Source organism: Myotis daubentonii, chromosome 10 (assembly GCF_963259705.1).
Source record: "Myotis daubentonii chromosome 10, mMyoDau2.1, whole genome shotgun sequence".
Taxonomy (NCBI): Eukaryota; Metazoa; Chordata; class Mammalia; order Chiroptera; family Vespertilionidae; genus Myotis; species Myotis daubentonii.
The window spans coordinates 38,899,477-38,910,468 of NC_081849.1; the positions used below are offsets into that span (position 1 = coordinate 38,899,477).

Below are 10,992 nucleotides of genomic sequence, written 5' to 3' on the forward strand. Positions count from 1 at the left end.
GTTGGCAAAATTGTAGAACAAAGTTTATCTTTGGGCCTTTCCCACTGTTTCCCTTCAACCTTTCTCTCTACTTACCAAAAAGAGCTTCTGCATCGACCCACAACTGGCAGCATCTCATGTATTTATTTAATTCCAAATTGATATACAGAGTGTCATTGCTGTGCCAGGAGCCCCAGGTGGGCCCATGCACTTCATCAGATATCAGAAGTTCACTGTAATGAGTGGAACAGGGAGAGGGACCACAGGCCCCTAAAGAAAGGGAGGTGGGGATCTCCGGGGAGGGAGTGGTGGGTGAGGGGGTGCAAGCCCCCTCCAGTTGGGGGTCAGTGTCCCTTGGTTGAATGAGGCCAATTTCTGCTCAGCCCCAGTCATGAGCTGCCAGATCTTCTGACTTTTCATGAGAGAAGCTGGAAGTCCAGATTTTTATGTGAAATATCCAAGTATTTACATGCTGCTGGGGCAATGCAATGGCCCCTATTTATAGCCACACTGTCATATTTACTGTGACCACCTGCTCATGGCCAGGAAACTTAAAACTCACTGCATTCAAACCCCCCCTTCCTTCTCCCTTGCCCCTCATCAACATCAATAATCTTATTGTAATGAGAAAGCAGAGGCCCAGGAAAATGACTGTGCTGCTCCAAGTCTACAAGAGGCACAGGAGGGGTCAAACCCAGGACTCCTCACTCCAGGTTCAACTTGTTCCCCATCACCCCACCCCTTCCCTTTACTGACAGGCAGCTGGCTCTCCCAGCTGCCTCAGCTGGGGAGGCACAGCTACAGAGACGTCTGGCTCAAGCATCCATCATAACGACAACGTAAACGTATGATGGGAAAGAAATTCCATACACCACTAATGTCCTTCCTCATGGTGCCAGGCAGGGTGGAAGCTGGGGCTGCTTTTCTGAGAGCCCCTTGGGAGAGCTGCAGATAGCAGAAGTTCTAGAGCTCTAGAAGCCAGGGTTGCCTCGTGTCTCCATGGGAACAGCCCAGCCAAAGGGCACCTGTCCCCTCTCTGTGTATTCCCCATGTTCCAGCCTTCAACACCTGGCATGGGAAATGTAGACTAATGTTTCTTCCTCCTGAAATTTCTGAGCTAGAGGCAGGGAGCAGGGGAGTGGTTTGGAAATTAGCTGCATTATATGTTGATTTGGTAGAGCGATTACCAGCAGCTGGATAAGTGGAACTCACCCAGGGTAGGTAAAGCCAGGTCCTCTGTGTGCGGATTAGTCAGGGGTTCTCTCCCCCAGCTCATTTAAAGCTCTAGAAACTTCAGATTTAAATTTTAATGACACTGTAAGTATTCAGATAACCATTCTTTCCCTCCCCCTGCAGCGGTTCCTGACTTGTCCAGGGGTGGTCCAGGGAACTTCAGCTTTCCAGGGCTTCTCTTGGTGGGAGCCTTCCAAGGACTCAGGCAGGAATTATTCCCAGCAAGGGTTCATTCAGCACTTTGTTACAGAATGTTAAAGCTGGCTATCCTTTCTGGACGTCTCCCCAGCAAGATGGAGAGGAAAGAAAAAGAGCCGTCAGGGCCTACGCCATCCTGCCACAGTGCTCACCCCCTTGGACTTGGGTCTCTCCAACCAGGAAGCAACAGAAGGCAAAGGAAGGGCCTGGACGAGAAGGAGGCTCAGAAGAAGAGTGGGGGCGCTGCCACCTCCGTGGGAGTGGGCCAGGCTGGGGCCGGGAGGTCAGCGTCGGAGGCCAGGTGGGCCGCTTCGCCGTGGATGCGCTGGTGCCGCACTAGGTGAGTCTTGCGGCTGAAGCTCTTGCTGCACTGCGGGCAGGAGAAGGGGCGAGAGCCCGTGTGGATGGCTTGATGGCGGACCAGGTTGGTTTTGGAGCTGAAGCTACGGGCGCAGACGGTACAGGCGTGGGGCCGACTGCCCGTGTGCACCGCTTGGTGGCGGCCCAAGTGGGACTTGCGGCTGAAGCGGCGGCCGCACTGCCCACAGGCGAAAGGCCTGGCGCCGCTATGGGCCCTAGAATGGGCGACCAGATTTGGCCGCGAGCCGAAGCGACGGCCACACTGCGCGCAGGCGAAGGGTCGTTCGCCCGTGTGAACCCTCAGATGCCGCGCTAGGTGCTGCCCGTGGGCAAAGCCGCGTCCACAGTCTGGGCAGGAAAAGGACCGCTCGCTGGCGGGAGCGCCCTGGGGCGCCTGTGTGCAGCGATCCCCGCAGGCCAGGGGTTCGGTGGCACCGCCCAGTGCGCACTCGTCACATCCAAAGGGGCGCCCCTCGCTGCCGTGCAGACGCTGGTGCGTGGCGAGGTTCTTCTTCCAGCCGAAGCTCAGTCCACAATCAGAGCAGACGAAAGGCTTAGGTCCCGGAGGGGATGGGGTCAGGGTCTGGGCAGGAGAACCCGGAGGGGCGGGCACATCGGAAGACGGCGGGGCGCGGCAGGCCGCCTCGTGCACCCTTTGGTGCCGCGCCAAGTGCTGCTTGTGCGTGAAGCTGCGTGAGCACTGCGCGCACTGGTAGGGCCTTTCGCCCGTGTGGATGCGCTGGTGGCGGATCAAGTGCGTCTTTTTGCGAAAGCGCTTCTCGCACTCGGTGCAGGGGAAGGGCCGCTCGCCCGTGTGCGTCTTCTGGTGCGAGCCCAGGTGTATCTTCTGGCTGAAGCACTTGCCGCACTCGGTGCACGGGTAGGGCCGCTCGCCCGTGTGCGTGCGCAGGTGGCGGGTCAGGTGGGCCTTCTTGCTGAAGCGCTTGTCGCACTCGGAGCACGGGAACGGCCGCTCGCCCCGGTGGCTGCGCTGGTGCAGCAGCATGTGCGCGCGCTGCGTGAAGCTGCGGCCGCAGTCGGGACAAGCGGACGGGCCCTCGCCGCGGTGCAGCCTCTGATGCAGCCGCAAGGTCAGCTGGTCCCTGAACCGCCGCTCGCACTCGGCGCAGCCATAGGGCTTCTCTGAGTCAGGAGTCCACCCGGCCAGCGAGAGCCCGCCCAGGGCCCCTGGGATCCCCGGCTCCAGCTTATAGGCGGTGGCCAGAGGCCCCAGGTCAGGTGTGGGAAAGGGGCCGGGCAGTAATGACAGGTGCTGGGGCCATTCGACTCTGTCTTCTACCTCCTGATCCTCTTCCTCCACCTTCACCTTCCGAATCATCCACTCCTCTCCTGAAAAGCCAAAACAAGACAAGTCTATTAAGCCCCACGTTTATTTATGCAACGTTCAATTTGCCAGTAGACCACCCCTTCCTGGAGCCCCGCATTCGCATTCTGGCTTCTGTTCTGTCCACGGGGGAATGACCAAATCCGAATATCTTCCCCTCTCTGCAGACAGGACGCCTGGTGACCTCCCCCCCACACACACCCCCCCTCCTGCAGGGGACTTTCTCCCAGGCTTGCCCATGTTGATAGGACCGCTGATCAGAGCGCTTTCCCTGCCTCTGAACATGAATGTTGCTCAAGGTTCAGGCCTCAGGCGTCACTCTGGGTTCATATGCCCATGGCAGCCGTCCCAGATCTTCCTGTCTAGCAGGCTCCTTTCTGGAACCACAGTCTCTCAACTTCGGTTGAGCAGTTCCCCTACGGAGTCCTGAAAATTGGCTGTGGCTCCAAACAGCTCCTCTTTCCAGACCTACCTGCTTACTTTAATGAGAACTGCAGCTTCCTTCTCCCAGATGCTGGGCTCAGAACCTTGAGACCTTGACTCTCACCTTTGAGCTTCCCCTGCTCTCAGACTTTCCACAGTGGGCTTTGTATTCTGTCCTGCTGTCTCTCCAGCCCCCTTCCCGCCAACTCCCTTCCTTCTTGCTTCTACAGCTGGGTGGGAAGTCCCACTTTAGACAGAGGATTGTGTCTACAGGGAACCACTGAATGGTGCTGACCTCTGGAGAAGCAGGGAGGGCCTCTTCAGAAGCAGATTTGAAGTGGGTTTTCCTGGAGCTTGGCCCCTCGTGGGAAATGGAATGGCCCATCCGACAGGAAGGAGCTGAAGGCCCAAGATTCAGTGTCCACTTGGGTTCTCCTCTGCCATTAACCAGCAATGTAACCTTGGTTAACTTACCTCTTTGAGCTAAGTTTGTTAGTTTGCTTAGGGATAAGGGTTGGACTAGTTCGTAGTTCCTAAACCTGGTGCCACATCGTAATCTCTTGGGGGAGCTCTTACAGCATGCATCTGTGGGAGCAGAGCACATGATCTGTGCTCTTTAAAGCTCCCAAAGTGATTCTTATTTGAGAACCATTGAACCAGATTATCTGGGTTCCTGTCTGGCTCTAAAAGTCTGTGAAAGCCTGAGCCTTGGCTACATTACACGTGAACTATCACAACTGCATTTATTCCCAGTCTCTTTTATTGACCTATCAATTCCAAACGACTATTTATCCTGTTGTGATATTGCTTTCTTTTTTATTGTGCCACTCTTCTACTCAAGAACAAGCAGTAGCTCCCTATTAACAGGATAAAGTAAGTTCTAGCTGCATCTGAGGTGCAACTTTCTTTTTATCCCAGGCATAAGCCCTTTACTTTAGCCAGCCTGGTCTGCACTAACTCCAGTCACTGTGTCAACTTTCCTGCCTTGTAGTCTTTTCCTAGTCTAGAATGTTTTCCCATCCTCCACCCACCCTCATGAGAGCTGAAGGTTACACCTTTCTCAAAATGCAGCACAAATCAAAATCTTCAACAAATCCAGTGCCTGTAGCACTTACTGTTAATACTCATTGTGACAAGGCTTTATTGTTATGTTAATTCTTAATTCTAGCTCATATTAGTGTCAACTTGGTTTAAGCTTCTGGAGGGCCGACATCTTGTGTCCTATTTCCTATGTATCTAATAAAAATGTGTATAGCCGAAACCGGTTTGGCTCAGTGGATAGAGCGTCGGCCTGCAGACTGAAAGGTCCCAGGTTCGATTCCGTCAAGGGCATGTACCTGGGTTGCGGGCACATCCCCAGTGGGGAGTGTGCAGGAGGCAGCTGATCGATGTCTCTCATCGATGTTTCTAACTCTCTATCTCTCTCCCTTCCTCTCTGTAAAAAATCAATAAAATATATTTTAAAAAAAATGTGTATGTGTCTAATAAAAATGAAAATGGCCACCATTTATTGAATGCCAATTATAGATGTACTGTGTATACATTATCACAAGCCTTCACAACAAACATGAAATTACCCTGTTTACTGATGAACAAACTGAGGCTCCTGGAGGTGAGATAGCCAATCCAAGATTACTCAGCTAGGGGATGTGGAACAAGGATTCAAACAGGTCTGCATCGCTTTAGAGCCTGTCTCTTTCCACGCTACCTAACAGCCTAGAGCAGGGGTGGGCAAACTTTTTGACTCGAGGGCCACAATGGGTTCTTAAACTGGACCGGAGGGCCGGAACAAAAGCATGGATGGAGTGTTTGTGTGAACTAATATAAATTCAAAGTAAACATCATTACATAAAAGGGTACGGTCTTTTTTTTTTTTAGTTTTATTCATTTCAAACGGGCCGGATCTGGCCCGTGGGCCGTAGTTTGCCCACGGCTGGCCTAGAGTCTGGTCAGCAAACCGTGGCTCGTGAGCCACACGCGGCTCTTTGGCCCCTTGAGTGTGGCTCTTCCACAAAATACCGACTTCTGCGCATGGGCCACGAAGTTTCAATTGCACTATACGTGTGCGCCCGCACGTGGTATTTTGTGGAAGAGCCACACTCAAGGGGCCAAAGAGCCGCATGTGGCTCGCGAGCCACGGTTTGCCGATCACAGGCCTAGACCTAGTAGACATTAAATAAATCCTTGTGGAATAAATGACATCTCTCAGGCAAATGATGATAAGGTTGGTGCTAGTGGAAGGAAGTGATGGGCAGGATTGTAGAGAGAGAATCAACCGTTCCATCGCCCTGGGTATGGAGGAGATGAGTCAAACACAACAGATTTGGAGCATTTGGGTACCACTGAGATCAGTGGAGATGTGGGGGAGAAAGCATGTCTGGGCAGAGACAATGAAAAAGTTAATCAACGCACCATGTTTTCATGGAAATTATAATTCAGGCCATCTACAAGTCTGTACTTAGACTGGGACAGAGATGGGGGAAGTTAGGACTTCTAGAGTACGTTGACACGATGGTGTGTTTCTCTTGGATTGGCCTCGCTGATTCCTGTTGTCTGTGGATGCAGCATTCCCTCTGGGTGCTGAAGCTCTACGAGCAGAAAGGTGCCAGGGCCTGATTCATCTTGTATTGGAAGGGCCTGGAGTGGCTGCCACATCAGATAGCAGCTCTGGAGCTTACAGGGCCCCTGTTCCCTCCACCTTGTCCCCTGCTGATGGAAGACTCACCTGGGCAGGAGCCCACAGGCTCAGCTTTCCGTGGTGTGTGTGCCTGGCTTCCTCTGCAAGGAGCCTCAGCCTGTTCAGGGTGGGCATCTTCCTCCAGTCTGGGGGCCTTGTGCCCTGGCAGAGAACAAGCTACCTCAGGCCACTGCAGACATCACAGATGGACAGAGAGCTCCACTGATGCTAGGAAGCAGGGGAGTTTGAAACCCCAGTTCCAGCCCTACAGGCAAGGACTGCACTCAGCCCATCTCATACCTTCAGGGGCTGAGTTCTCAGTGGCCTGGAGCAGCTTCAGGCTCCTTCAGGCAGGGCAGCTGCTTAGGCACTGCATGGTTGCTAAAGCCACAACTGTGAGGAGTTTCTGGAATATGTGTATGTGTGCAAGTAGAGGCCCTGCCCTTCAGCTTCCATGAGGCTCTTCGGAGGAGGGCTGGGGACCTCCTTGCCACCGGATGGACGCTGTTCCACGGCAAATCATGGGAGAAGATAGTGATGTCAAAAAGCCAGGCACATCCCTTCCTCGGGTATCTGCTCTTGGTATCCGTGTAGCTACTTCCCTGTTTCAAATCTTGCTCAAATTTTAGCTTCCCAAGGAGGCCTGTTCTCACCACCCTATTTAGGCGTATTCTGCTCCACCCACCTACAGCAGTCTCAGTTCTCACTCTGCTTTATCCCCGCCTAGCACGCATCCTCTTCTAACAGGGTTTATACGTGTACTTGTTTTTACATTGGGTGGACTCCCTGCCCTCACTAGGATTAAGCTCCTGGAAGGTAGGCATCTTTGTCTATTTGGTCACTGAGGTATGCCAAATATCCAGAATGGCACTTGGCATTAAGCAGGTGCTCAATACATATTTGCTGAAGAAAGGACGATGAAGGACGGTTCCCCCCCTGAGCCTCCATCCAGGGTCCCCACTTACTTACCTGAACAGGAAGAGGAGCCCAGAGCTCTCTCTTCCCTGGGAGGGCACATCTGCTCCTGGGCATTATGGGAGCCTTCCCCAGGCTCACTTTGGGGGGCCATCTCTGGCTGTCCCACAGAGAATCCTGTTGCAGGTAGAAGGATGGGTCCAAGTGAGCATCCAGTAGAGAGAGGTGACCAAAGGCAGGGGCTCTTCCCCTTCCCCCCAGCCCACCCAAGGGACTTTCCCCAACCTGCTCAGGTAGGGAGGGTCCCTAGTCAGCATGGACAAGGGACGGCCAGGCTCCCAGCAGTCTGGCCAGGTGTCAACCTGAGCCCCTTTGTGTTGAGTCAAGCACAGGTGAAGGAAGTGGATTCAATATCCTGATGCTCTATGAGTACGCATGTGCACGTACAGTCTAGCACAACCTCCAGTGTGGGCAGGTATTCACAAACACCCTGAAGAAACCCAAAAGGATACTGCCCTAAAGGTTCCAGGGGTCTCTGAGGATGGCTCTCCTTTCTTTATTGTAGAGAAGCAACAAGCCCAACAGGCTTCGGAATCCCCACCCCCACCCCAGGTTCCTCCCGGGTTCTGCTGGCTCACCCAGGGAGCTGAGGGCCTCCAAGGTCTCTCTCATGGCAACCCCAGGCAGCTCCTTCTGGGACCGGCCACACACCCTAAGGAGAAAAGACATCCTTGCTCAACTTCTTCTCATGGCAGCTTCTACCTGGGCCCTGGCCCTGCCCAGCCTCTCCCCATCACCTCTCCCCAGGAGCTGCAAAAGTGATGTCCCCGCCAGGTTCAGGTGAGGGAAAAGAGGGGAGGTGGATTTCAGAGCGTAAAGAGATCTTTACAGGTGGCCCAAGGAGAAGATCTGAAGCCATTTCTGCAAGCTCTGGTCAGCTCCAGAAGTCAGCAGCACCCCCTCACCTGGGGGGCCTCTCAGAGCCAGCCCCAGCCCCTCAGTGATCCTGTCGGGGGAGGAGGGGTGGCAGGGACAAGTCGATTCTCTGGGGAGAGAGTGGAGGGTGGAGGGTGGGACGCCAGACTGGGGAGCAAGAACACACCCCCTAGCCCTCCAGCTGTCACTGCGGGAGCCAGCGGAGGGGCCGAGGTGAGTGTTACAATTGGACAACTGGTGGGGGAGGCCCTCGAGGAGGGTCCTCGCTGAAGGCAGGAAATGGCTCTTGCTTCCTCTCCCAAAACCCTACCTCAAACCATCGCCCCTCCCCCTCGGGGTCCCCCGCCTCAGTAGGGCCGCCCCGCCCTAGTGCCCCCAGCCCCGCTCCTCCGCCAGCCCAGCGGGCGCCCTGCCCCCTCCCAGCAGACTGCCCTCCCCCGAAATCTTTCTGGCAGCCATCCCTCTCCCCTCCCTTCTCTGGTTCCCTCCGCCTTCCGCCCTCTCTCCCCACTGAATCTGGCTGGTTCCCCAGCTCCGCCCCCTGCCTCGCCCCTCCGGCTCCTCCCCCTGCACACAGCCCGCGGGCCAACCCCTCCCCGCCTCTCCTCCGCCCCACGACCCTCGACTCCGCTCCGCAGCGCTCCCCTCCCCCTCCCCAGGCCGCCTTCCCCTTCCCTCCGGCTCTCCCCGACTCCATCCCCTCCCCGGTGCACACCCTCTCCCTTCCTCTACCCCTCCTCTTTCCTTCCTCCCCGCGGTTCTCCCCCACTCCGCTCTCCCCTCCTCCTCCCTCTCCTCCCCCACTCTGGTCTCCCTTCCTTCTCCTTTCCTCTCTTCACTTCAGTTCCCTCCCTCCTCCTGCCTCCCCTGCCCCCTTCCCCCTCCCCACACCCGCTCCTCCCTCCTCCCCTCCCGCCTCCTCCCTCCCTCCCTCCCGCAGCTCTCCTTCCTTTCCGAGGCCCCCGGCTCCCTTCCCCCTCCGCCTCCCCAGCAGCTCTCGCTTCCCCTCCTTCCCGGTCCCCAGTCCCCAGACCCGCTGCTCCCCTCCCCCTCCGGTCCAGTCCCCAAGCTTACCCCGTCTCCCCCACCCCCCCCTCCCCCTGGCCACTCGCTCCGGACCTTCTGCTCTGCCCTGCCCTGCCCTGCCCTGCCACCGCTGCCTCCAACACACCTCCGTCTCCCCTCCCCTCCCACCAGTGGCTCCCCTCCCCATTTCTGCACCCCAGGACTTCTCACCCCCTCTCAAGTTTGCCACCAGACCAGGTCCCTCCCGTCCCACCTCCCCGCTCCCTTCGCTCCCCGAGGTCCCTGCTTCTCCCCGCTCCCAGCTCACCTGTCAGCACCCTCCTGCTCCCCCGCCCCCTCCCTCCCTTCCTCTCCCTCTCCGGATCCTCCCCACTCCCTCCCCTCGGAGCCTTGCACCCCTTCCCACCTGAGTCCTCCCCCCGCCCCGCCCCTCTCCAGCCCCGGCCCTTCCCGCTAGGGTCGGGTCACTTCTCTCCACAACCCTGACTCTCCCGACAAGTCCTCCCTCCCCAAGGCCCTCCCCCACCCCGCCCCGGCCCCTCCCCTGCCCTTTCCTTCCCCTCCCCCTCCCCACCTCCTCCCGCGCGCCCCCACCCCGGGGGCTGTCACCTGCGGGGAGCGCGCTGTGACCGAGCCCGTTTGGGGCGGGCGGAGCCGCCGGCTGTGGGGCGCCTCCAGGGCCCGTACCTGGCGGCTGGTCGGCCGGGTCTCTCTGCTACTGCCGGGACCCCGGTCCTGGACGGCTCTGCTCTCTATGGCGTCCGCTGCCCGCAGCTCGGACAGACTGACAGCCCCGAAACTTCGCGGGGAGGGGAGAGGAAAAGACGCGGGGCGGGGGGGGGGGCGGGAGAGGAACCGCGCCCGGCAGGGGAAGGGGAGCGAGGCCGCTGGGGGGAGCGGGGAGGGGTACGGGGGGGGGGCGAGGCCAGGCAGGGTGTCCGGGAGGGAGGTCGCGGGCGGCGCGCAGCAGGCTGGCGGGCAGGTGAAGGTTGGAGGGACGTGGGCTGGAGTAGGTGCTGGGTGCTGGGAACTGGGAGCTTAGGAGCGGGGAAGGGGCGAGGGGGGAGAGGAGGGAGGAGGGGAGGGAGAGGGAGGAGGGAGAGGAGGCCGGGAGGACGGGCACTCGGGCTGCCGGGGAGGGTGCCGGCGGGCGCCGTGGGAGGAGCTGGGGAAAGGTGGAGCTCGGGGCGGGGGGTGGGGTGGGTGAGGAGTTGGGGGGACGGGGAGGGGTGTCAGGGTGGGCGCTGCTGTCTCTGATGGCGAGTGCCCGCGGGAGTGCGTCTACCCCACGTTCCCGCGGCGGGACCCAGCCTCCAGCGGGGGTCGGTGGGGCCGGTATTGGAAACGCCAACCCCGCCCCGCTCTCAACCTTGATCCCACCATGATCGACCCCGACCCACGCCCTGCGGCCCGGGGTCGGCGCCCTGAGACCTGCTTCTGGAGCCGGGTCCCTTGGGGCCGTGGGCGAGGCCGAAGGAGCCAGGACGGGGCCCCTGTGTCTGCTAAGAATGGGCCCTTCGAAGTAGAAATCGGGTGGGGGCTTTGAGTCCAGTCACTAGAAAGCAGGCAGGGCTGGAGGGGAGGCGCCCAGGGGCGGGGCTGGAGGGGAGCTGGGCGGAGACTGAGGGCGGGGTCCAGGTGAGGGGCTGCGGGAAGGAGTTCCCTGGGCCCGGGGAGGGGCGGGTCCTCCCCGGGAAGCTCTCCAGGCTGGTCGCTCTCAGCCCTCCAGTCCGGCTTCTCCCTGTCCCTGTCCGGGGTTATGATGTTTCTCTGCCGCTTTACCACCTGGGCACCTGTGAGCTCCCCACAGCCTGTCCTGAGCTGAAATGTGGGCTGGTTATTCCAGGCCCCTCTCCCTAGTCTCTTCCTCCAATCTCCGCTGGGTTCCAGCTTCCCCGCT

The 10,992-nt window shown here is 58.3% G+C and overlaps 1 protein-coding gene across 10 annotated transcripts; it reads right to left on the bottom strand.

Annotated features, from left to right (window-relative positions):
* Positions 1–1,271: 1,271 nt before the first annotated feature.
* Positions 1,272–9,931, bottom strand: ZNF467 (zinc finger protein 467). Of its 10 annotated transcripts, none has more exons than XM_059712140.1 (5): positions 9,780–9,927; positions 8,096–8,175; positions 7,185–7,307; positions 6,264–6,377; positions 1,272–3,120 (listed from the first exon to the last, which is right to left on the bottom strand). In XM_059712140.1, the coding sequence occupies exons 3-5, from the start codon at positions 7,282–7,284 to the stop codon at positions 1,634–1,636; spliced, it is 1,701 nt and encodes a 566-aa protein (XP_059568123.1). In that variant the 5' UTR covers positions 7,285–7,307; positions 8,096–8,175; positions 9,780–9,927; the 3' UTR covers positions 1,272–1,633. The 10 variants fall into 10 exon arrangements, with proteins under 10 accessions (XP_059568123.1, XP_059568124.1, XP_059568129.1 ...); XM_059712141.1 differs by having other exon boundaries at positions 8,020–8,175; XM_059712146.1 differs by lacking the exons at positions 8,096–8,175; positions 9,780–9,927 and adding exons at positions 6,516–6,719; positions 7,769–8,013.
* Positions 9,932–10,992: the final 1,061 nt, after the last annotated feature.

What these genes read in the sequence shown, in the direction of transcription:
- ZNF467 (XM_059712138.1), bottom strand. Translation starts at nt 7,859, where the DNA reads ATGTCTTTTCTCCTTAGGGTGTGTGGCCGGTCCCAGAAGGAGCTGCCT. An exon ending in GGAGGCCCTCAGCTCCCTGG is followed by an intron (nt 7,308 to 7,768) that starts GTGAGCCAGCAG and finishes TACCTGCAACAG; the next exon opens with GATTCTCTGTGGGACAGCCA. An exon ending in GCCTGTGGGCTCCTGCCCAG is followed by an intron (nt 3,121 to 6,263) that starts GTGAGTCTTCCA and finishes TTGGCTTTTCAG; the next exon opens with GAGAGGAGTGGATGATTCGG.